Source organism: Callorhinus ursinus, unplaced genomic scaffold (genome assembly GCF_003265705.2).
Source record: "Callorhinus ursinus isolate GAN/ISIS: 27379988/994484 unplaced genomic scaffold, GSC_fseal_2.0 scaffold19, whole genome shotgun sequence".
NCBI lineage: Eukaryota > Metazoa > Chordata > Mammalia > Carnivora > Otariidae > Callorhinus > Callorhinus ursinus.
Genome location: NW_027397081.1, coordinates 27,942,345 through 27,969,104, shown reverse-complemented (window position 1 = coordinate 27,969,104; position 26,760 = coordinate 27,942,345). Strand labels below are relative to the sequence as shown.

Below are 26,760 nucleotides of genomic sequence, written 5' to 3'. Positions count from 1 at the left end.
ACTGGACCCGGAGATGCCAGGGAAAGCATGTGACCCTGCAGTTTCCTAGATCTCTAGGCATTTAGCAACCTCGATTTGTTCACCCAGTATTGAAAGCAGTAACAAAAATTACATCTCAATCACCTTCAGTGAGCTTAAGATGGGGAACAGTTTCAAAGTCTTCTTCCCATTTCTTAGCAAAGACAACTGAGAGAATGCATGCTTTGTAGTAAGACCATGAACACTCTGAAAAGTTAGCTTCAGGGTCCAGATCCTTGACCTCAGCGCACCTGACTGAGCACTGTTCTCCAAAGAGGGTGTCTTTTGAGATGCAGGCTCCCCAAGGATCTCTGCATGAGAGGAGCACAGTAAGCTTTGTTGACCAAGTGGCCACTTCGAAGACCCAGATAATTGCACATGGGTGACAAGAGTGAGCTGAGAAGAGCACGGGTGGTGCCTTGTAACTTTGCTGCTCAGTGCGTGGGTCCCAGAGCAGCAGCATGGAGATCCTTGGGCACTGGTTAGAAATGCAGAACCCCAGGCCCCACTCTAGACCTACTGAATCAGAATCTATGGATTTTTTAGATCCCAGAGGAATTTATATGCAAATAAAAATCTGAGAAGCACTTACTTTATAGTACAAACTTGACAAAATTCATTCTCTCACTTAACCAGGTAGTATTATTGTAACGATCCCCATTTCACACGAAACACTCTTCCTTCCTCCCTTTTTTGCTGTCATATAAGTATCCCATAAAAACAACATCACACATAGTGAAAATACATTCCCACAATCCAGAGGGTGGCTGTGTCATCCAGTAATTTCTACACAAAAGATCCAGGATCTGCCCTACTCATACAGATGCAGAGAATTACTCAGGGTCCCAGCGCATTGGCCTCCATCTTCTTTGAGGTGACCCCGTCCATTTGCACAGGCCAACACTTCTAAGTTGACTGGCTTCTACAAACCTGCCTTATTAGGGGCTTTAAGACATGTGTCCAGTGTGTACCATGGAGCATGATATGGATCTATCTCATTCTCTGCAAGGAAAGGGGCTCAGTGACCGTGCCTGAGGCTCCTGCTGGACCTACTGCAGGTGGCTCTTTTGTTTGGTCAGATTTAATTACTTGTGGCAAATGCACTGTAGCACATTTTGAAAAAATCATGGCATCTTAGGAGTAGGGAGGCAGCCTTTTGATCCTGCCATACTTATTCATTACAGAAAAGGTATAGTGAATTTGGGACGTTGTTTTGTGTGATTGATTTCACTGTTGTTTAATCCTTAAAAATACTTAGATTGGTCAACCAACATCATTTCAATAAGTGAGGCCATTTTTATCTTTATAGACTTCCTGAAATAAGTGATCTTAAAATCTTTTTCAACTATGAGATTCTGTTAAGTCTGAGAGAAATAAGGAAAAAGGGATGAGAAGATGTTTCTCTCCCTCTAATAAATCTTGAGGAATTAGGATATGAACTAGCCTGAATGATTAAATGTCTGCTGCGCTGGAGGCCTTGTGACCAGCACCACTAACCTGAGATCCTGGTGAATAGGGCCCTACCCCAGCCCCAGGGGCGCCATGCTCTGGAGTGTCTTGCTTGACATTTTCTAAGTCCTCCTCTGGTGCCTGGGAGCAGCCTAGGCCAGCAATACCACTAAGGAGAGATACTCAGAGTCTAGACTGGGAGTGTGTGCCCTGTCCTGGGGCCATTGTTCCCCTACAGGGTGGGGTGCGTTTCCAACCTCTACTGTCAGCCATTCTTCACATGGGTTCAACCAGATTCCCCAAGATCACCAAACTCACACCTGTGGGCTTATTCTGGGACCCGGTCCACAGGTCCAGGTTCTAGGAGGGTGGTAAAGGATTGCTCCTCCTGACAGTGCAAGATTTCTTTCATGTAACTGCATGAGATTGGGCTACCAGAATGGTGCTGATGTTGGATGACTCTGCTTGATCATATAGAGAGGGACCTCTTGAAAAATATTTTGCCAGGGGACCCATACCTGCTTGGGATGTACTGAAGTAACTGATGGCAGAGCCTGGGTGGTTGGGACTTGGAGTGGGGGGTGGAGGCAGGGAAGGCAACAGGAGCTGAAAAGCAGTTGGTCTGAGGAAATGGGCAGGACTGGTGGAAACTCCCCAAGGGTTAGACTTGGAGCAAGGTCAGGATGCTAAAGCACCTGCCTCCCTACCCCTGCCCATCACCCTACCCCTCATCTTCCTGCTATTCCACATCCATGGTTGACCTAGACTTAGTTGACTGAACACCCATTGGATAGGAATATGTTTATATGGGAGTGTGAGGAAAGTTATAATGAGTTTCTATCTTTCTGAAAACTAGTTTCACTCTAATGCTTGGAGCACAAAAAAGAATCAGGCAGCAGACCTACAAGAAAGGCAAATGACTGTATTTCGTCCCTGGCCTTTGTGTTGGCTGGGTTTTCACAGGAGCCTGGTGCTTTGACAGAACTGGAAACATTTGGGGTTCAAGACAGAGCGTCCGTTCTCTTTGCACTGAACCACAGGGAGGGGGATGAGGGATAAGAGAGAAGAGCCAGATTGTTGTAAGACACATAATGGTGATTGCAAACAATGTACATTCTGTGACCATACAATATTTTGGATCATGAATTCCAAGCTTCATAAGTGTCTAGGAACAAAGTCTCCAGAATGTCCCACAGAGTTGGGTATTAAATCCACAAGGCTGTTCTAGTAACCATGGGTCCATCATTTGGGGCTACCACATTTATCTTACATTGGCAATCATTTATTGAGCACCACATGCATAGTGGTTACAAAATGCTTCCACATTCATTCTTTCTCCAGTTCATCTTCTCCAGGACGGTTTGAAACTGAATCAACTGCTTGGCATCTATCTGTATTAAACTATTAAATGGTCACTTATTTATTCTACAAGTAGTTAGTAGTTTGTGTTCCATATCCAAAGGAATATTTTTTATTTGGAAGAGAGAGGTGGGGGGCAGAGGGAGAGGGAGAGAGAAACTCAAGCAGGCTCCACACCCAGCATGGAGTCCAACTAGGGGCTCAATCTCATGACCCTGAGATCATGACCTGAGGCAAAATCAAGAGCCAGATGCTTAACAGGCTGAGCCACCCAGGCACCCCACAAAGGGATTTCTACATAATGAGAAATTAAGATGTCCATGCTAACATAGTTAGCTAAAGTTATTCCCACATTTTTTTATTATATTATCGATCATTACAATTCTCTTTAAAACATCAAAGTTTAGTAATGTGCTGGGATTTTTCACACGTGTTCTCTTAGTTAATCCTCGTCGTAATCATATTTGAAAAATAATGAAAATCTTTTCTTTTCAAATGGCCTGAAAGTTAAAGTGAGTTGGACAAAAACACAATGACCCAAGACTCCAGCAGAGAATTTCTTTCTCCAAATGCCATACTATTTGGTCAACATGATATCTTACAATCTTTGACTCGATGTTCAAACCTCATTTTTACAGTTTTTTGTATTTCTTCCCCTCCAAGCTCATGATGTGAATATAGTTCTGTCCCTGGTTTCACGGTTTCTTGATTGTTTCTATCTCTTTCTTTCCTCCCAGAAGGCCAGGGCTTTGTGAGTGAGGATGAATACCTGGAAATCTCTGACATCAAACGTGACCAGTCTGGGGAATATGAATGCAGCGCCTTGAATGATGTGGCTGCACCTGATGTGCGGAAAGTAAAAATCACTGTAAACTGTGAGTTGACCCATTGTCAGGAAGTTTCAGAGGAAGGGAGAATATAGGGACTGAGGGAACAAGCTGGTCATGGCAATGCCATTTTCTGACCATCCCAAACTGTTTCCAACAGGAAAATACTGTGTCACATTGCTTTGCACCATGACTGTCTCCAGTGCCATTTTGCCCCTGGAATCTACCTGTGCCCGTCAAAGTTTTAGCTAATGGGGAGAATTGTTAACTTTGAATTGGTTTGAAGCCTTAAGAAGATGCTGGGGTAAATGCAATTATCCTCGAGCAAGAAATTCTTTTCCCAAAATAAATGGTTATTTAACTGGGAAGGTGGGGTGGCACAAGAAATCCATTTGCACAGCAGGTGACTAAATGTGCCTTTCATTTGTTTCGTGAAATCACTCTGCATTTTCCTCCCGCAGACCCTCCCTATATCTCAAAAGCCAAGAACACTGGTGCGTCTGTTGGTCAGAAGGGTATCTTGAGCTGTGAAGCTTCTGCAGTGCCTATGGCTGAATTTCAGTGGTTCAAGGAAGATACCAGGTACCTTAAAAATGAAAATAGGGCATATCTGAAGCAGAGCTGATGGATCATTCCCCACATGGAAAAGGAATGATAAAGTAAAGGGGAAAGATGTGGCAAAACCAAAATGCATTTGTCCCCTTTATAATAGAGTCTCTTTTTAGAACCAGAAACAAACAAACAAACAAATCAAGGAAGCTGGCAAGTGGGAAAATGACCTGGTTTCAGAATCTGAGATTAGTTGTAGACATGGCAGCCCTCAATGACTAGAAGCCAGTGAATCTCACCTTTGGAGCATGAACATCCTTTCCTTTTTCCTCCTCTGGAGGCTGTGGTACACATGTTTTGGGTTAAAGAGACTGGGTCAGTTCGAGGAAAGGTGTCTGTGAGCAGGGCTTCCTTGTAGGATTCATCTCTGGTCTCTTTCAGTTCCCCCTAGCATCTCTGTCTGCTATTTCACTTTATTTGTAGAACCAGACCAGCAATACCTTCTCTTATTGCAGGCTAGCCACTGGCCTGGGCGGCGTGAGGATTGAGAACAAAGGCCACATATCCACTCTGACTTTCTTCAATGTTTCAGAAAAGGATTATGGGAACTATACTTGTGTGGCCACAAATAAGCTTGGGAACACCAACGCCAGCATCACACTGTATGGTGAGTGCAGGAAGCCTGGATGCAGTGGGCTTGGCCACGAGGGAGAACTGCGGGGCTGTAGAGGGAGGAAGGCTCAATCTGCTTGGCCTGTGTCCATCCATACTGCTCAACCCACCACCCTAGATACGAAGTGCTTCTCCCGGTCATTCTCCTAAGCATGTGATACATGATGTTTGCAAGGTAATTGATTATCTCCTGGTCCACTGAAAGGCAAGGTTTGCACCTTACAAAAGGAGTAAACCCAATTCTGAACCAAGTTGAATGGTGGTTGCCATAAAAAACACAGAACCATGGAACAGTTCAATTGTAGTATCTAACAGTCTGCGGGGGTAAGTTAGATACAATTTTAAGATACCTTCTATAGGAAGAGTCTATAATTCTGGAGGTTATATTCATAGATTTGAACCAAGTCAACTGCTGCCATCATGATTCTCATGTTGACTGCCATGTCATATTCTCACTCATTGGAGTGGATGGAGCAGTAGTCTGAGTCCTCATCAAGACAACTGTTCTGTCCACAGCTGGAGCATCAAACCCTTCTCTGAAGGCCTTTTCCTCCCATATGGATGGAGAGGTCTCCAGATTCCTGACTGGCTCCACTGGAAGCCCTTATCTTTCCCTCACTCAGCCTTCCCACTTTGCTGTGTCCATCTCCTTGTGCCACATTTCACATCATGGGCCAGGGTCAGCCTGTTGTGATATTTTGTGTGTGTATGTATTTGTTTATTTGCTGAGATTTGGTTAGAGGTGAGTGAGGGATGAAAAGGTATTCATTTTCCCATGTGTATCTCAGACCCTGAACAAGTTTTCAGCGTTGACATTAACTAAACTTTGTCCACCAACCATCTGAAATGTGTGATCTATGTCTTTTGTTTTCTCTCTGCATTGTGTGTGCATTGTGCTGTGTGTGTCTTAGAAATAAGCCCCTCATCAGCAGTGGCAGGTGGGTACAGCATGTTCCTTCCTTCCTCTGCCTGCCTGAATGCCTATGCTTTTGAATTTAAGCCCACTTCAAAGATTGCCTGCTCCACCTCCCTGACTTATTTATCTTTAGTAGATAGATCTCAGGGGGTTTGGTTTGCACAGGTTAGGTAACAAGCATGTAGAATATGATGACTTTCACATACACACATCGTTATATATTTTGAGGGGAAGGGGTTTCCCCCCCGAAGCAATATACTTCGACTTGGTGGCCTGTAAAATAGAGGAGTGTTCTGCTATTTCTGCACATAGCAGCACCAAGAGGAACCCAGCCCAGACACGAAATGGATTATCAAGTGATTGTCTCCATGGGGAAGTCACCTTAGTATGAATGTTTTATTCTTTTAGCTCAGGGCAAAAAGCGATAATGACTTAATTCTATAAACTTCACTTTAAAATAGAAGTACTTGGGGTCATTATTCATCATATAGTAATAATATCTACCATTTACCAAATATTTACTGGTTTCTAGGCATTTTGTTAGTACTGTGCAAAACAGGTTATTAACTCCATTTTAAAGACAAGTACAAGGAAGACCAGCGAGGTTAAGTAACACTGAAGTACGCGTACCAGTGAGTAGGTGCTGGATGAAACCCAGATTTGGCCCTCCATTAGATCCTGGATAAACAGAGAGCGATGGACACATGCGCACACACACACTCGCGCACAGTTAGATGAAGCAGCAGCAGGTGCCTCGCTGTGCTTCCAGAGGCAGCGGCCTCACAGCCCTAGTTCCCTATGTTCAATCTCAGTCACATACAAAGTGATAACATTTGAATTTTCCAGACCCGGAATCAGCTCTGTAACTGTCACTTTTCTATAGCTCTGGATCTAGGAGAATCACGGGCAACTAGTGCTACCCAAGCCTTGAGGTCTATGACCGTCCATCTCTTGGTTTTGATAAAACTGAGGGGAAAGAGCGGGGTGGGTGTGATGCTCTGAGCCTAACCCTGCCATCACCCTCTGAGTGGGGTCACCAGGGGTATTGAATATGGCGAAGAGAGTGAACCTAGGACTGATAACCAGATAATCTAGGTTCTTGTGCTTCCCTCCCTCCGATGAGAGAGGTGTGTCATAGCAGATAACAACAGCAAATGTATGCACAACTGTACTAGCCTGTTAGGGCTGCCCTAACAAACTATCACTGGCTGGGGGGCTTAAACAATGGAAATGTATTTCCTCACAATTGTGGAGGCCAGGAGTCCAGGATCAAGGCAGGAAGATCCATCCTCTGTTTTTGATGAGTGCTCTCTTCCTGGCGTGTAGACAACTGCTTTGTCCTCACGAGGGCTTTCTTTTGAGTGTGTGGAGTGTGTGGAGTGATACAGACAGAAAGCGCAGAGGTGGGAGGAGAAAGACAGGGATCTCTGGCATGGCTTCTTCTTAGGACCCAAATACTATGGAATCAGGGCCCTACCATTATAACCTCATGTAACCTTAATTACTTCCTGATAGGCCCCATCTCCAAATACACATTGGGGGTTAGGTCTTCAACATATGAATGTGGGGAGATACAGTCCTGTCCACAGGGAAGACATAGCTTCATATCCCAATTCAGCCAGCCACATGCCAGCCACTTCATCTTCCTGAGCCTTACTTTCATCATGGGTGCTCTTGGGCTATCATCAATACCTTCTTTAAAAGGCTAGTGAGAGGACTGTGTGAGTCTTACAGAGAGAGAGCCCAGCAGATGCCATGTTTAGATGCATGACTTCAAAAACATGCCAAGTCTACAGGCCTCAGTTTACCCAGCTAAAATGGGGATGGTATTAAATAAATAAATAAATAAATAAATAAATAAATAAATAAATAAAATGAGGATGCTATTTCTTGGCCTGCTGCCTCTCATTGTGAATTGTCCATAAGATAATATTTACCACAGAGGCGTGACAAACTGAAACTTGTATAAATGCAAGGTATTGCAGTCACTTCCCTGCTTGCCAACACCTGTGATGCAGCCCCTCTTATTACTGCTTCCCTTGGTATGGCTGCCAAGATTGTTGCTCAACTGGACTGTGCGTTCCTTTCTTCCAGAGTCTCTTATGCCCTTTACTACAGCATCTGTAATCCCCATAATCCACATATCCTGCTTCACCTGGTTAGTACCCACTCACCTCCCATCATCCCTTCCTGAGAGATGCCTTCCCTGACCTCTGTGAGTGGGCCAGTCCTCCACTGCACACTCTCGTATAACGCTTCGGAAGGCCACTTGCACCACAGTGCACTTGCTAGCATTCGTTCAGCAAGTACGCGCCAGTACTTGCCACAAGTAGGGCACTGTTCTCAGTGACGAGGACACAGGAGTGCACAGCAGCTATATTCCTTGTCCCTAGAGCCTTCCCTGGCTAGTTGCAATTTTACTTCTGTTTCATTTATTTAGTTTGCTTGATTAAAGTCTTTCCTCCCTTTTCGCCTGTATGCTCCCTAAACAAAGGGACCATGTCTGGTTTGATTCTTAGAACCTAGCACAGAGATCCACACACAGTGGTGGGTCAGAAAAATCTTGTTGAATGAGTGAACATGTATATACAGAGATTGGAGAGCCATGTTGGTGATGCCAGCAGCAAGAATTCAACTGTCAAGGATGAAATATGGCAGCATGGAGTAGGGTCTATAGACTCAGAGCCTCTTTGAAGCCAGGTTGTGCTGCTCACTGGCTGAGTGGCTCTGGGAAAGTCGATCTCAGTGTGCCTTATTTTTTTCATCAGTGCAGGTATTTTAGAAAACATGTCCTGTAATTGTCTGACACTATGCCTGAATGGAAATAGCTTAACAAAAGATCAGAGTGACATTGTCCAGTAGACCAGCCCTTTCTGTTGGCCATGAGTGTTCCTTCCAGTCCTCAATATTCCCATAATTATGGCTAACTAGTGTTACCAGGCTTACTGGTAACTTACTATGTGCAGAGCCACTAGACTAAGTGTTCTACATGTTTTATCTCATTTAATGATTTGGGGCACCTGGGTGGCTCAGTCGGTTAAGCGTCTGCCTTTGGCTCAGGTCATGATCCCAGGGTCCTGGGATCGAGCCCCGCATCGGGCTCCCTGCTCAGCGGGAGGCCTGCTTCTCCCTCTCCCTCTGCCTGCCTCTCTGCCTACTTGTGCTCTCTCTCTGTCTCTCTGTCAAATAAATAAATAAAATCTTTAAAAAATTTTTTATCTCATTTAATGATTCTAGGAAGTAAGTAGTATATTTATCCCGATTTTACAGAGGATGAAATTGAGACATTAGGCACGTTACTCAACTCATAGTGGCTTACAAATGCTTGAGCTGAGATTTAAAACTATGTACTCTGGTTCCAGTGTCTGAGCTCTTTCTCCTACTTCGATCCCACTCACCATACTTGGCAACCCATCATGGACATTGGTGGATGCCCTTCCAGATGGAAACCCATATCAACAATTAGCCTGCTTGGACCCATTTCCCATACCAGCATATCCCCTGTTCCAACTAAATCTGAACCCATTCTGCAGTAAACATAGGGGTGCATTTTTTTTTTTTTGAAATAGTGTTTTCACTTTTGTTGGGCAAAAACCCAGTAGTGGAATTAATGGATCATATGGTAATTCTATTTTTAATTTCTTGAGGAACCTCCATACTGTTTTCTACAGTGGCTGCACCAATTTGCATTCCCACCAACAGTGCATGAGGATTCCTTCAAATAATTTAAAAAGCAAAAAATAAATCTGAACCCATTCTTTTAAAGGACGTTTTTTTACGTTTACAACCCATACACACATACTTCCCAAATATACACCTCCCCTCCACCCCACATTCCAGGCATACATTGGTGTTTGCCCTCAAAGACTATACGATTGTTTCTGGAGACCCTTTTGACTCTGCACTGTGACCCCATCACAACACATACTCATAATAGGGCTCTCACACAAACACATCTTTATCTATTTCCTACCTACATGCAAAGAACAAGGGGAAGTGGGATGAAAGCAGTTTCAAAAGAACACATAAGACAAAGCCCGTGAGACAGTGGGTTGGTGAGCGAGCTGAAGCAGGAAGTGATGGGGCAGGTGGTGAGAGTGAACACAGGTGGGTGGGCGACATGCAGAGACAAATCAGTGGTTGGCACTGACATGAGGTGTTTCTTCCCTGCACGCCAGTTGCGGCCCCTTCAAAAGCCACACTGACAGGATAGGTCAGGCAGGCAGAGTGCAACTCAAAGTGGCATTTTAGACTGCCTGTATGTTCCTTAGTGCAGGGCAACTGCAGGTCCTGGAAAGACAACACAACATTGAGAGGCCAACAGCAAGGAAAATGGTGTTCTGGTCCCGACCCCAGTTCAAACAAACTGATGCTCTCTGTTCTGTTCCCTGGTTGTCTGTTGAATGTAAGAACAGAACAAGATGGACTCTCAGCTGAGTTCCAGCTAAGTGTTCTAAATTTAAGCAACAGTGGAGAAACAGTATTAAAGGTAGGTCTCCAAAACCTATCATCCATAAACTTGGAAATGGTGGCAACTAAAATGCTTTTTCTATGGAAAAGCAAACTGCTCTAAGTATAAGTAAGTTTTACTGAGTGGAGGCAGCCTTTTGCAGGCCCCCCTGGAGTGCTAGCACCTTGAAGTCTTGCCAGGCCTGTGTGCAGCAGAGGGAAGGCCAGGCTCAGCCTGCTGGCCCCAGGTCTGCCCCCTCCCCCCGCTCCCCCTAGGAAGCCACTCACTTCTCTCAGCTTGTCAACCCACTTTGCCTCCCCTGGGTCCTGAGCAAGAGGCCCCATCCCCCTGTCCTTAGAGTGCAGAGAGCGAAGATTCTGAACTTGATTACATCCGGCACTGCAGAGAGTGTGATGTGCTTAATGAGCCATATAAACGCTTGGATTACTGGAACTGGCAGGGGAGAGGGACAGAGGGCGCAAACAATGCCAGAAAGGAGGGGGGGCTGCTGCAGAGAGAAAAACAGATTTCTCACATTTTATCTGTGAAATCGTAGCAACACAAATTAGTTACATTAAGAGTTAAGTATCAGGAATAGGGACAACTGATAGGAATCTTGTCATTGCAAATGAAAACGGCAAAATATTCCAGTTAAGGCAACATCTGGGCTCTGGATTTTTTCCTCAGGCAATGCCTCAGCCCCCCTCAGAGCAGCCAGGACTCAAGCCTACCTCAGCGGGCCGTGCAAGCCATAAGGACAGAATCTATATTTTGTTTTGCTAATGGCCATTCCTCTAGAATAAATATACATATCAGGCTGTTCTTCAAACTGGATTTTCTTCAACTACAGGCAGCACCAACCAATTCCTCTCAGCCTCCACCCTTTGCTGACCGTGTGCCCAACACCGCACACACCACTGGTACTTGTAGGCAGAGCCTCAGAGCCGGGCCTTTGTCCCACACCCCACCCCAACACACTTCTGTCTCTGTTAGCCTTCCCTACTCTTTTATTAAGAGCACACCTTTCCCCCAGGTGCCTCCAGGGGAGACCTGAGGAGTGGGTGCGATGAGTCTGGAGATTGTCTTTAGTGTGCCTTCTGTGTACCATACCGCATCTTCTCTTGCCTTCTCCTCCAGACCTCTGACAGGGGGAGTCTGTGTTCTCATCCCCTCCTCGAGCACCACCATGCCTCAGTCTGCCATGCTCTGCTCCCTCCTAAAACCCAGCAGAATCTCAGTTCCAGACCTCCCTTTGGCCCCCAGCACCCCCTCCTGGCTTCTGTGACATACCCAGGTGGTGACTTTCCTACCTCTCTGGGTTAGTCTGCTGCTGGCCCCTCCACCCCCTGCCCCATCAGTCTGCCCAGGGAGCGTATCACAGTGAGAGGAGAAGGGGTCTCTTATGTCTTCAGGCATCTTACAGAACAACATTTTAGTCTGCATTGTACTTGCTTTGGGGGCTTTAAAAATGCAGATTCATGGGTCTTGCCCCAGACCCATTTAAGCACAGTCTCCAGGGAAGGTCCTGAGAATGTGCTTTTAAAGCAAGCTCTCCAAGAGACTCTTTTGCACACTGAAGACTGATGGTCTCTGAGCAATTGTCTGATAACTACAAAAGTTGCATCTCTAGCACTCTCCTGAATTCTGAGCTCCGAACCCTCTCCCTACCTGAATGTTCCATGGGAATCTCAAACTCAACCTTTCTATCTCAGAAATGCCTCTCACTCACACGTATACCTTACCTTCTCCCCAACATACTTGCACTAGGATCTCTCCGGTCCTTCTGACCCCTTCCTTTCCCTTCTCCTTCTACCTGGGGGCCTGTGAGTCCCAGCAAGCAGACCTGGCCTGCTGGCTTGTCATTCCGTCCTCACTTACACTGGGCATGTGCCTTCCCTGAGCAGTTATGCTATTCTCTTATTCATTCCTGCATGTTTGGTGATCCCTTTCTAATCTCTTTGCCACTGTGGGGCCATGTGACCTTTCCAAAGCTCAGAATGAAACTGCTCATACCGTGCTGAAAGCTGCCTACCAGGAAAGCATGGCCTTGAGGTTTCTTCTTGCTCTGAGATCCACACCCCCACCCCCTTCTACTTCAGGTTCTCCCACTGCCTTCTATGCGCCCACCGTGCTAGATCCAGAACACTGATCCCATGACACATGTCAGCCTCTGACCATGCTGCTTCAGCTCTTTTCATCCCTCCATCCATTCAGATTGAGTTTCAAAGTTCCCAACCCTGCACAAACAAGTCAATAGACAGCTACAGTAGAATAATAGAATATAATAAGTGAAAAAGCCACTAGCTATTGTCAGCCAGACATGGTTTAAACAGCTAAGAACACTATGAGATCAGTACTGTTATTATTCCCACTTCCAAGAAGAAGAGCCTGGAGCCCAGAGAATTCAGGTGGTGGGACTGAATTCCCGCAGACAGGAATTCTACCACCCAAGGAAATGACAACACCAGGTTTTGCATCCAGGTCTGTCTGATCTTAAGCCCATGTTTCTTTTTAACCCATACGTATCGTATGTCTTCCAGTATGCTGTAGGGTCACAGACGGAGGCTTTTGCCGTCTTCCCTGTCTGATGAAATTGTACTTATCCCTTAAGGTTCTACTCCATTTTATTCTGCCCATAAAGTGATTCCGAGCCCCACTGAAGAAGCACTCATCTTTGGGGCTTTCAGGGTAGTAGCTTATATTTTTTTGTATTTCTTTCTGCACTTAAAGGATGTAGCCCTGTATCTTGCAGTGGTTTTTGCCCAGTAAACATCTGTCAAATTAATAAATATAATTTCCAGTCAATGGGGGCATCAGGGATAGCCCTTATACAGAGCGAAACTCTCTAATAACCAAAGAAAAGCCAAATGCTCAAAAGAACTCGTGGTCTTCTTCCCCCAGGGAAGCTAAATTGCTATTTCTCTGACACTCTTCCTTGCATTCCAGCATCCATATTTGGAATTTAGGGTTCCCCTGACCCTGGGTCTTTCTTCTGAGGGAGACTCTATCAAACATTCCCGTTCACTGTTTAGGAAGACGTTCATCAAATGATTTCTTCTTGCAGAGACATCAAAAACTGCATATATTTGTCCATTTCCTGCTGATAATGTATATGATATTTATTTTCCAAATCCACAATTTAAATCCAGGTGGGAGGGAATGAGTCAGAGAGAGATACCATTGCTTTTGGCTGATGACAGCAGCGGAATCATTTGTATTTTCCCCAACCTGCAAAATGTCAACATATTAGAAAAAAAAAATGCAGACATTTCACATTTCATTCCTGATGAGGTTCCTTGTCATTCCCTCACACCCCACCCTCCTCTATCTGAATCATTGACATCTGGCTATTAGTCTAAGCATTTAGAATGTAACACTGAGCATTCAGGGTGTGCTGATGTCAGCACACACACAAGAGCTTGTGGTTCGGCATAGACCAAAGTCTTGTCTCTTTCAAGTTTGTGATGAGCTGACAGATTTGAATTAACTTCTGATATTAACTTCTTCAGCTTTTGTTTTTGTGGTAAATACAAAACAAGGAGCTCTAAAGAGAACAAAACAAAGATGGCTGCCTTTTTTGGCCTCTTTATTCACAAGTCCTCGCGCTGCAAAGCCCCGTTAATCTTCCTTGTAAAACAACACAGTGCCATGTTTTCCACTGTAATTAAAGACAATGGAGGAAAAGTTCCCTTTGAAGGGGAATGAAGCGCCTTCATCAGCCAGCACTGCTGAAAATAGGTTTATGTTTCACCAACAAGTGTAACGCGTGCATCCTCTAATTAGATTTCCTTGCTCCTCTTTTAATCACCAAGAACATCATTATCCTTTTAGTTCCTCATTAGGAAGGTCACATAGTTCATATTCATACTTATAAAACCTATCCAAATTTCAGAACAAAACTGTATCTTCTTACACTTCAGATACCTCATTGATCTCACTGTGCTATCACCAAGTTCAACTTGCCTGTGGGGTTTTTCTTTCTTTTCTTTTTTAATGTGATCACCCTACCACCTGCTATTTTAGTAGAATTACAGCGATACACTCTAATGTTGCTGAAGAACCATGCCATATTTTCATGGCTATAATGGAAAGGAAAAACCGTGACACATTTCAATACCTTCATTGCCATTTTTAAGCTTCGAATCTCTTGCGAGGCAAGATCTCATCAGTAGGCTTAAATATATTTGGGGGGAGTTTTGTGCTGGGTTTGGGTACTTTGATTTTCAAAACCTGCTCCCTCCGAGGGTGATCCGTCACCCCTCGGCATAGTCTTATTTGCAGGGGAACTAGGCCTGCAGGCTGCTTCTAGGTTAAGCTCTCCATCAAATTTGCTTCTTTAAAAATCTAACGTTTAGTATATTTAATTTAGCAAAGTAAGTAGCCTCTCCACAGTGGACTTTATTTTATTTATTTGTTTGTTTTTTTCTTATTTCCTTCTCTTAACCCTGCTGAGCATCACATCTGGCCATAAATCTTCCCTCTGGCCGGGAATACACACAGCAATTGACCTTCATGCCATTTACCATTTCTGGAATTTATCCCTTGATCTCTCTCTTCTTTCTCTATGCTGAAGACTAAAGTATTTTTGTCTGCATATGTGTCCCCAAGGTATTTTGTCATTGTCATTGTTGTCATTCACAGTTTGCTCTGTGGCTTTGCATCATCATTTCAGCTTTTATCCTCAGGGACGCTCCCCTTCAGACATGAAGGAAACAGTGTGTAGCATTGAAAGGGTGGAGGAGGATCTGGATCAAGGGAAAGGGCAAAAATACACGTTCTCACTTCCAATTTATCCCTGACAAATATTTAATTAAACCTGATATTCATCCAGCCATTCTAATTGAACTGAGTCACCGTTAACTGTAAAAATGATCCCTTAAATGTGGCAATTGCCCAGAGAGAAAGTTGGGCCTCTAAATACACTTGCTTCCTCGGGAAGCTTTTGCCTGTGGTTATAGCCACTTCAGGTCTTTTAAGGAGTGACCAGGTCACTTGCTTGGTCGCCATAGCCAAGTTTGCTTTCAGCTTGTGTTTGGCACTTGTCCTTGAGAGCCTGCTCTTCCACAGGGTCTCTATTTAAAGCAGGGTCCCCACAAAAGATCCCATTTTAAGGATCAGCAGTTATTGTCCTGGTTCTAATTCACCTCATATTTATTCATCCTTTACTTCCACTCAGCGATCTTACCCATCATCTTAACTAATCCACAATACAACCCTACAGGAGGAGATGAAACCACCCCTCCCCCTTTATACATTAAAAAAAAAAAAAAAAACTGTTTCAGAGCAGTAGACTGTCTTGTCCAAAGTCATCCTGCTAGTGAGTCCCAGAGCCAGAATTCAAATTCAGTCCTTTCTGACTCCTGAATTTAATTCCCCTAAGACTCCAACAGGGAGGGTATTCTTGAGATGAAAGGGATACTGGTTATTTGTTCCAAATGGCTTTCTTCTCAGGATCTGGAAGCATTTAAAAAATTTCTCTCTTTCCTTCCTTACCTCTCTTCCTTCTTTCCTTCCTTCCTTCCTTCCTTCCTTCCTTCCTTTCTTCTTTCCTTCCTTCCTTCAATTGTTTGTTGACTGATTTAGAGTCGAAGAAATGCTATTCCTGGTCCTAGTAAAGTATAAGCTCTGTGAAAGCAGAGATTGTGTCTGCCTGAAAACAGAGAGTGGTTCACAGCAGCTTCCCAATCAATACTTGCTGAGTGAATGGCAGTGGCTCTCTGAGGCTAGTGTGGGGTCCCTTACCCTTGCAAGACTTATCCTTTGCCCTTGGACCTTGCATGGAGCCTAGCTTTGGACATCTTCCATCACTCTGCTCAGTGACCCATGTCTTCCCAAGCTCACTTCACGGCCAACAGCCTCTCTCAGCAACAGACCCCCTATCTCATGATTTCATCTCCTCACTCTGTCACCAGCAAAACCTCACCTCAGGTTCAACATATTTGGGAAGGATTGAAATAAGCCAAATTAGCTTCAACTAAGAAGTGGAAGGTGGGGGTTGTGGAAGCTCCACAGTGGTGATCGCCATGATCACATGACTACATTGTACCAGGTACTATATTAATCACTCTGACTCTTTATCCTGTAAACTCAGTATTATTACCTCTATTTTCAGTAAGACAACTGAAAGTACCTTGTATAAGATCACATAGCTGGTACACCACAGAGTCAGGATTTAAATCCATACTGGTCTCACTCCAAAGTTGCCAGGATTAGTACACTTTTACAGTGGTCATTGACTTGACCCAAAGGATGTTTAGGGCTGCAAAGACAAGAGAGCAAAGCCAAGCGGTCCAGATGCATCCAAAACCTTTCCTAAGGTTCATAGAAGACGCCTACTCTACCTGTTCATTCAGGGACACTGCTCCATAGATGTTCGGTCCCATATTTCCTTCCAACACTTGTCCTTCATCCAGATACATTTCAGGGTTAGTTTTCTGTAGTAGAACACACAATTGAAAATTCACTTCATGTTTCCCAATTCTGGATTCTAAGTTTGAAGTAAGAACTAACTTTCTCCCTATTTCCACCAAGAAGGAGGTGGAGGAGGAAAAGTAAGGGGAGGAGAAGGAGGAAAGCACCACTTGAATTCCTGACCATGTTTATTGGAATTAAAGCTGGTGTGATCTTGGGTACCAAGTACTTGGAGAAGTCAATGTAGCTGTTGTTACCTGAAGAAACCAAGGTATAGGAAAACCATAGTCAACTTGATATCTGAGGAAGTGTGTTCAAGCTTTAGTACTACCACTGCTCAGCTCAGGGGAAGTGTTCCTCCAGTAGCATGCCCTTCCCTCAACAGATTCATTGAGGTAACATTTGCAAAAGCCTCCTACCAGCCTAAGGGACCAAAAGTGAGCCCTGAGTGTTCATGGAGCCACACCAATTAGCTGAACAGTGGTAATCTATATTAAAGCACAAAGAAGCACATGGCTAATCAGGTGAGTGACCTTACCATACAGAAACCCTAAGGGAGAGACACAAACTAAATGTTTTATTTTCCTCATTAATAGTAGAATCAGGGTTACTGCAATGATGTAATTAAAAAATCACTTCATAGCTGGCGGCTTTTATCTCACATTCCTCCAACTTAGAGAGTGGAACACAGATGTGAGCCTCACTTCCTGCTGTGAACAAAATCCAAGAGCCTTCCTATAGGTCCCTTGCTGTCCTGGCATTTAGCCCAGCTGCCAAATCTCAAATGTGTGCAGGATCCATATGAGGAAAGTGATGCTAATTTTAATCTCTATTATATTGGATTAGACTAACTAACAATGGGTCAGACTAGCTCAGCCATTGCTCATAGATTGACTGACTAAAAGCACTTTGGGATTAAATTGCCTTATTTTCTGATACGTTTAAGCAGATCTCCTCAAACCTGCTAAAGAATAAAGCTTCTTGAAGCTGCATAGAAAACATGACCACAGAAAAGAAAATCTGGGGGCCCAAGAATGTTTGGTGGCCTCTTGTTCTCTTAGATGACATGCTGAGGTGCAAAAACCCAGAGTGGTGATGGTTTTGTACCAACTGGAAAGGGCCATCTGGCTGCTCACCAGCTGTCCCTTCTAGGACCAGATGTAGAGTTTCCATTCATACAATAACTCAAAATGCTAATAAGAGAAAGGCCTTAGGTCATCAATCCCAACCTCCTCTCCTTTTGTACATGGGAGAGCGAAGGCCAGAGAGGGGGTGCCAGTCAGCTAGGGAGAAACAGAATCACATAGAGAAACTGGGTCTCCAGATTCCTAGCTAGTTATTCCTCTCACTATGTGTTGCTGTGGTCCTTGGAAAACATGCACAAGGGGTCATTTTCCACTGAAAGGAAGTCGAGTTGTAACAATCCAGGGGACAGACTTTATAGACAGAGTGACTCCGTTCTAATACAGCCCTGTATAGAAGTTGGGTGACCATAGCAAAGCACTTAACTGCTCTGTTCTTTAGTTTCTCCATTTATAAAATGGGAATGCCATGGCTAGTGCATAGCTCATAGCATTTTGTGAAGATTAAATGAGTTTATATGTGTTTAACATTTAGAATCACACTTGCCACATAGAGAGCACAATGTAAATACATGTTACCATCATCATCCTAAGCAAGCTGAGCAGCCTTTATATCTGCTAAGTTACCCTCACGGTTTCTGCTCTATGGAACACTCAACTGAAGTTTAACTGTGGTTATAAACCCTCTGCCCGATAGTAATGAACATCTTATTGCAACTGCCACACACCACCAGAAATACTCATTTCTCTTTATGATTCTGCCTCCTTCTCTCTCTGTACCTCACCCTTCATGCTTTGCCTTCCTCATATACTGTTTTTTTCTGCTGTTTTAGCTATATCCAACCTTGTGCCGGTAGCATGACATCCAAAGCAATGCTTAAATACACCGGTAGAACTTGGGATAAAGTGATTCCTACACTAAAGCTCTCTGTCTCTCTAGAGTGGGGCTTATTAGGTCTTCAGTTGTCCCTTAAGTTAATGTCAGCATCATGAATTAGACAAAGACACATACACATATATAATTAGTTTAATGTAAGTCCTCTCTATCTTCTTCAAAAGATAAATGACTTAGATGCTTTAATGAGTTTATAAAGAAATGAGCAATGCAGATTCATTAAACATATGTTTCTATAAAAGTATCTATCTATAGATAGATATAGAAACATATATGTCTTTCATAGAAACATATATGTCTAAAAAATCTGCATCGTTCATTTTTTTATAAAGTCATTAAAACATCTAAATCATTTATCTTTTGAAGAAGATAATATAGAGAATTATTTTGAGCTCCAACTGGGGCATTTTTCAACTCAGTACATTCTGTAGGCCAGTATGGTCCTTTAGGATGTATGTCTTGACTGATGGAGGCCCCAGAGTCAGGCTACTTTTTGTAAATATGTATGGAACCTTCATGGGGATGATAGCACTTAGCTCATGCCTGGATCCTGCCCTTGTCTGTGAACACTTTATAACAAAATTGCACAGCAGTATGAGCCAGACTCTCAAGCCAGAAAGTAAATGTGAATCTTTAGTCAATAGGAGATTTGTGTACATTGGAAACCAGAGGAAGAAAAAGTATCCATATGGAAATCCCTGGGCTTGGAACAGTTACATGCTCATTGCTGAAGTGAGAGGCCTGTATTTCCCCAAGCAAAAGGTTAGCACCAGCCTCTTCCTAGGCAAGGCAGGGATCCACACCATCACACTGACAAGCCAGCCAAATGACTACAGTTCTGTTTTGAGGAGACCCTGCACCAACTATGCTTTTTCAAGGAATCATGTTTATTTCCAATAAGCCTATTTGCTTCTGAAAGCAAGCCCTGGCTTAAGAGGGCAAAAGAGGCATGCTTGTCTTGTCTGCATCTCCTTTTCCTTCTCACTGGCTCTACAGGAATGCCTCTGGATGACTTCTTACCCCCTGTCTTATATTTGATTCCACATTCCCTGGAATATTCTCTGCTTGCTAGCTGCTGGTCTTCCTTATGACTCCAAATTCTTATGGCTTGCAAATAAAGGTGATGGAGGAATGCAGAGGTGAATTAGACCCTGATACACATGCTCTGGGTCCTTAGAACAGGCTAGGACAATCCCACTTCATGTGATTTGTCTTCTTGAGGGTGGCAAGTGAAGTGAAAGGAGCAACACTTGTGACTTGATGGTCTTGTTTTACAATGGAGCATGGGTGACTCACTAGGGCATGTAAAAGTGCCAGAGAGACCAGAAGAGAGGGTAGAGGGAGAACTCCATCAGGCCACACCATTAGGTGTCAATTTGAACAGAACAGAGAGTTTTCTTTGTGGTCTTCAGAGAGGCCCTGCTGACTGCTGCAAGAAACCTTATCATAGTCATTAAAACTCTTAAGTATAATTATCAATTCTTCCTCAGCTACCTCCGCAAGAGCCTCCATGATACCTCAGTTACACATGATGAACAGTTGGCCACACCAACACCTAAAATCCTGTTGCTCACAAAATGTTTCCATTCCTTTCTCTTTCTTTCCCCTACCTGCTTCTCTCTACTATCGACTGTCCCCACACCCCATGCCTGTCGTCCCCCTCCTATCCCTGTCTGTCCTGGACACCATCTCCACAGTTAGAGGTACTGCTTATGAAGTGACAATCAGGTCCTGCCATACCACTTAGCCCTGTCTCTGCTGCCCTAACTTTTTAGCCCATAGGCCTAAATGAATGACAATCCCTCCTCTACCCCTTTTATTTTTTAAACCCTTTGAGAGCAGGCTATAGTGGTTAAGGTACTTCAGTGAGTTGCCCTTTTGGGTTTCTAAATGCTCCCACTAGATGTTTTCCATTTGTCCCGATTTGGAGGGATCAATGGTGTGACGTGGGAGATGGGGGGATGCTCACAGAGAAGCATGTCTATATATATATATATATATATATATATGCTTATCAGGGAATAAGTATGGTACCCTTTGGGTTCATGCTAATGGATCTGTCTCTCTTTCCCCTACACAGGGCCTGGAGCAGTCATTGATGGTGTAAACTCGGCTTCTAGAGCACTGGCTTGTCTCTGGCTATCAGGGACCCTCTTTGCCCACTTCTTCATCAAGTTTTGATAAGAAATCATAGGTCCTCTGAGCAACGCCTGCTTCTCCATATCACAGACTTTAATCTACACTGCGGAGGGCAAACCAGTTTGGGCTTTTTGTTTGTTTGTTTCTGTTGTTCTTCTTGATTTTTTGGGGGGGGCGTTGATTTATTTGATTTTTTTTTCTCCAGTTTGAATGAGTGGGGTTGGGAGGAGGGGTGGGCAAGGTTCTACCATGTGTAGGGTAATCATTCACTGGTGTGTCCGAAAATGGAATCTGTCCCTGCTACCTTGGCCTTTCCCTTTCCTCTGCTCCTCTCCTCATCATCCTCACTACCAGCCTCCCTTCCCCCCACACACCAAACCATAAGCTCCATTTGGGCAAAAACGTGCCTCATGATAAACACCCTGAAGACACAACTTGACTTATAATGTAGTGCACAGCAAGAGTTATATCCAAGTGTCCTATTATCTGTGTCTTTTAAGCTTTGGGCCATTTTCCTTATTATAATGTACATATCCCTCCCTCCATGCTTATTATTATCTAATTACACTCGGGTTCACATCCTTTCTTTTTGGGAAGGTATCTCAATATACCCATATCCATCTATCTATATATATATATATTTTTTTTTTTCTTGTCTCCTTCTCTAGCCACTCTGCCCTATTAGCCTTCTCCATCAGCTATAGGGATTAAAGGTTTGGGGCTATGCACACAACCCAAAAGTAAAAGTTTAGAAGTCACTTGACCAAAAAAGGGGGAAACACTTTGAGGATAGTACTCTTTAAAAAATGTTGTCTAACTCATTAAAAAAAAAATGATCCATAGATGGCTGATTATTTAGGGTTTATCAAGCTATTGAAGCAATCATACGGTTATCCATCTACTCAATTATTTGATTTATCTCTCCCTCCAATTATCTACCCACCCATCTTCCTCTGTAGCAATCTATTTACTCCGTTTATCAATCTATCAATGTAATTATCTAACACTTCTTTCTATTTCTTTCCCTAATACTCACTATCAATTCATCACCATATTAATTTCTAATCATATCATGTCTATTTCATTGTATTCATTTCTACTCTACCTTCAGCAGACATTGGCATCTTCAAAAATACCTATCAACTTTCTTATGAAAGCCAGTGGTCTCACAGGCTAACAACATAGAAAAGCAATATGTCAAGGACTCTTTGGAATGTGGTATCCTATCCATCCAAAGTAGTTAACAGATGGACCAAAGTAGCAATCTAAGGATCAGTCACTCACTATTCCCAGAAGAGACTGTGTTTCCAAAAGCATCTTCTTGGGAAGCATATCAGCCCTGGAAAAGCCTTGATCAGTACTGTGGGTTTCTTTTCCCTTTCACACCTGAAGGACCAAGGTGGCAAGCTTCCTGTTTCTCTCAACCTTTCAAGAGAGTGTATGTCGGGAACCCATGGGACTTACTCCATGGCTGGCTTTTCTTAATAGCAAGAACATAGAGAAAAAACACATTTCTGTCCCTGTAGTGTGAAGAGAGCAGTCCACCTGTCTGAGTGCAATGACTTCAGCTATTGTCTCCTCCCTGTTCCAGTTTTCGTGTAATCTGTTTGAAAACTATCCAGTAAAAAGCTGATGGAAGCCAATTACATGGCGGGTGTGTTGACAACTCTGGTATTTGTTTCAGGAAGCTCTTCTGAGCTGAGGGCACTTGAGCAACTGACTTAATTTCCAAGCACTTGATTAACACAACACTGCAAACAGGAGGGGAACGTGTAAATGACACACAATTTCCTCTGATATAGGCTGCTTCTCCAGTGGCTCTGGGGAAGAATGTCCTCAGTGTTCCATGTTCAAATCAGATCCAGCAGACAAATAAGAGCTGACTGGACTTTTTTGCATCATCTCCTGGGGCAAGAAGGACTCAGACAGGAAGGGTGCCTATAATCCGAAAGAATGGCATTGAAAACCATGCAAAGTTGTGCCCCTCGTTACCTGTACCACAGGGACTGACCTACTGAGAGGATGAGAAAAAGCATCAATGGTGACTGTCTCACAGACCTGCCCTGCCTCAGTTGGAAAACTTTCAGGTCCACAGTCTAAATAAATATGAGCTTTATAGAGCTCCATTCTCTTAATGCTTAATTGACCTTCTTCCTCCAATATAAATGGCTTCTTTGTTCTGTCCATAATGGCACATGAACATGACATACACAGAGGGGGGAATATATTCTTAGATATATATACATGCATAAATAGATAAACAAATTCAAAGGTAGGCAGTCTTGGCATACAAAAAGCTAGGCACTTTCATAAAAGTTGGAGCTGGTACGAGTGGAATTAATATTACATTTGCCAGCTGTAAACAGACATCTGCATTTCCTAGTGAGCTGCCAGGAGCCAGATTCTGGAACATAAATGACATGCCAAAAGCAGTGTATTGATTCCAAGTTCCAGGGACAATCAGGAGCAGACACAAAGTCAGAGTTAAAGGTCGGACATCAATGTTTCAGATCTGTCATCACGTTCAGCACCTGGAGTCGGGTTGGTGTCAGACATTGTTATGGGAATTAAATGTGTCATTTGAGTGTTCTACTGATAATAAATGTGTTACTTTGGAGTAAAATAAATGTGGAGATTCTGGGGAGTGGATGGTCTTGGAGAACACAGCGCTTGAAATGGACAAGCTACACATGTTCTTCATGCCAAGACTTCTTCTAGAGGAAGGGACCCATCCTTCTTTGACCAGGAAGATCACCAGAACTTGTTGAATACAATAATAAGGCTGGGTCTCAGTGTAATTATGGAACTCTGTGCTGCCTTCTTCCACTGGATATCAGGAAACATTTCTGGTGATTGCCTATTCCAGCCATGTTTCAGAGGGAAAAAAATCCTACAGTCAATCCTCATCTGTCTGGGATCAAGAAAACCAAGTAAATAAGACCCAAGGAAACTGGGCACTAGGAAAGAAAATGGCTCTTCATCGCTTTAGACATACTCCAGCTTCTGTGTTGTTTGGGTTACTTTTGTGGGGATGGCTCCATAGAAGAGTAGCCATTACCCAACATTTGAAGCACATAGAACATTAAATGCTTACTAAAGACAATATCCACACTCACATATGCTTTTTCAATTTCCCATGGAGGGTAGATGGATAAAGCCTGCTGGATAGATTTTTTTTCAAGGTGCCAATGGTAAGGGATAGGGGCCGGGTCTATAAAGAAGATAAGCAAAACTCTGAACAACCTATGACTCTTCATAGGCTTTCCACATGGGAAGGAAACCACCTAAGGCTTATCAGGAGATCAGGTGAGAGAAATGCAACAATGTAGTTATTCTGAAACCTTCCCCCTTCCCAAAACACAGTTAATATGTATTTCCACCAAAGTAATGCCAATGAAAATGCTAGTGTTAAGGCTCTGGCCAAGCTTGTTTTTTGGTAGTTTAATGTCAAGTGCCTGATACAGTCATCTGCAAGTCTAAGCAAGTGTGTTTAGTTTTTCTCATTCTTGTTTTAATGGGGAGAGGAGATGTAGAGGTGAGCGGTGGTCAAAACACGCACATATGTTATGCAGAAGGCATTGTATATGTCTGTTCTGCTGCAATTGTGCTGGGTGGAACAGAAGGAAAGTAAGGCTTTGTATCAAAAAGAGGCCCTAGTCTTTGTCCCCTGAAACCTGTGCCTCGTACTAGTTGATACATTCCACAGGTTGGGCAGTTCCTTCTCAAAACCTGGGTGGGAAGTATGCTTTGGGACTCCAGAAACTTCACAGCTGAGGATAAATGTAAGGTCCTGTTTCTGCATGGATCCAGTCAACTTGCTCTCAACATGGATGTGCTAGCATGTTCTACTTATGTTGGAAGGACTCTTTTGTGAAAAGAGCAGAGAACCTCAAAGTGAGCAGTCAATCTCAAAGAAAGCTTATCACTGCCATTGCATCAGGAGTGGCTGTAAATGGAAAGCTCTAGTTGTGGTTGGTGCTTCTAGTGCCAGAGGGAATTATTTTCTCCTCTGTAGTTGTGTATGGATGTCATAAGCCCTATCAGTAGAAGGAGGGGAGTAATAGCTGAAGTTGAAGTGGGATATGGGTGTGGGGTCATCTTTTCCAATTTGACCCTTAGTCCTCACCTGGAACCAGCCCACCTCCCCTCCCCATCTACCCCCTCAAAATTTTTTAATTTTTATTTTTTTAAGATTTTATTTATTTATTTGACAGAGAGACAGCGAGAGCAGGAACACCAGTAGGGGGAGTGGGAGAGGGAGAAGCAGGCTTCCTGCTGAGCAGAGAGCCCGATGCGGGGCTGGATCCCAGGACCCTGGGATCATGACCCGAGTCAAAGGCAGACGCTTAACGACTGAGCCACCCAGGCATCCCCTCAGAATTTTTTTAAAGTAAAGTTTAATCTCTTTGGAATCACGGAAGGAGCATAAAATTCTTCTCGTTGGCAAATTCACTTTTTTATCTTTTTCTCCAATAGTGAGAATGTTTTCTTTTTGTTTCACACAGGCTCTGTTCCTAGAAACTTACACCCAATCTCCTCTTCTACTATCCAAAGATTCCCCTTTGATTTTAAGACAAATAAGTTTGAGCAGTTGCAGTAAAACTTCACAGGTGTGTAACTAGAAAAGCAACATTTTCAAAAGATACCATATGATGAGAACTCCTAATGATCACTAAAAGCAAACAAATAAAAATGCCTGTCTCATTTCCCTCATTTCTTACTTAAGAGAAGGGAAGTAAATGAAAGGAGGAAGAAATAGATTTGCAATTAAAGGATGGGGCAGAAAGACAGAGCTGAACCAATGCAATTTAGCCTTCAGGTGCAGGATCCTCAGAGTCCAAAGGAATGTGGAGTGGACTTAATTAGGCATCATTGTCTTCATCCTGAAAGTAAGCAGCTAAACCTCATTTCCAGTATTTTGAAATAGCTTCCTTTTTGTTTCTTTCAATGGTGCCCTTTTAAAGGCATACAGTTGTTCCACGCCACTGAGTGGAGAAAGAAAGATTGTGAACCCTCTACTATCCTTCTAGGGCCACATTCTACGTTATTGGCAGATCTATAAGGATAATCAATAATAGCAATGATAAGTAATAGCTGCCCTTGTGTTAGTTAAAGGGAGCATTTTTAGTCATTCAAAAACTTTTGTGACATGTAAAGTGCAGTTGTGAGGAATGTGTGGGTGTATGAAAATGTATCTGTCAATTTCAGAGTCCTCTAGATTAAAAAAAATTATGATTTATCAATGGTGCCATTATAGCTGTGTCAGACGATGGGTGTGCCCATTCTCACAATTATCCTTGAAATAAATCTATGTTAAAATGCTTTAAAAAATTATCACATGATACAAGAGTATAACTTCTAGAGTTCTTTTTCTTTTATTTTCTTTCTTATTTTTTCCTTCAAAAATCAATGAAGACTTGATTTCTGTCAATAATTGTATTAAGGGTGAATATACTACCTGAATTTTGTGCATGTTACATTGTAGTTGTAACCTTTTCTAATTCAGGATGAATACGAGATGGTTGTGATTGTGCAGTGTATCAATAAAGTTCGAAGAAATTTGTAACTTTTGGGGGGCTGTTTATTAGGACATTTTACTGAGTATCCAGGAATGGAGAAAAGCAGGCTATGCGTTTCCCATATGCTTCTCTCATATGTGTGTTTTAGGCTTTGGGGAGTGATGTAGTCAGAAAACTGAGTAGCCTCCTCTCTCTCTCTCTCTCTCTCTCACACACACACACACACACACACACACACAGAGTAGAAAGCATTCTAGGTATTTTCCATATTATACCTATATATCTAATATCTATGCCATTTACAATTAATATAAAATGTAGCTGCAGCCTCAAAGTCTAAATTATTTATTAACCTAAGCTAAAATGAAATCAGAAGAGAAGTTTCAGAAAAATAATGACCAGATTCTGCTCAGTTTGGACACTCCTTAACAGTTCCTGTGGTTTGAGTCCACTGAATTAAGAAACATTTTGACA

The 26,760-nt window shown here is 43.2% G+C and overlaps 1 protein-coding gene across 6 annotated transcripts in view; it reads left to right on the top strand.

Moving 5' to 3' along the window:
- The window catches only part of OPCML (opioid binding protein/cell adhesion molecule like), a 1,085,195-nt gene extending 1,058,838 nt beyond the window's left edge, over positions 1–26,357 (top strand). For 2 of the 6 annotated variants that reach the window (XM_073903999.1, XM_025893733.2), the window contains exons 4-7: positions 3,567–3,701; positions 4,115–4,235; positions 4,718–4,869; positions 20,709–26,357. In XM_073903999.1, the coding sequence (XP_073760100.1) occupies positions 3,567–3,701; positions 4,115–4,235; positions 4,718–4,869; positions 20,709–20,809 (509 nt within the window). In that variant the 3' untranslated portion in view covers positions 20,810–26,357. Of the gene's footprint in view, positions 1–3,563; positions 3,702–4,114; positions 4,236–4,717; positions 4,870–20,708 lie in introns of all 6 variants that reach the window. The other 4 variants (XM_073903998.1, XM_073904000.1, XM_073904001.1 and 1 more) reach the window with 3 other exon arrangements.
- Positions 26,358–26,760: the final 403 nt, after the last annotated feature.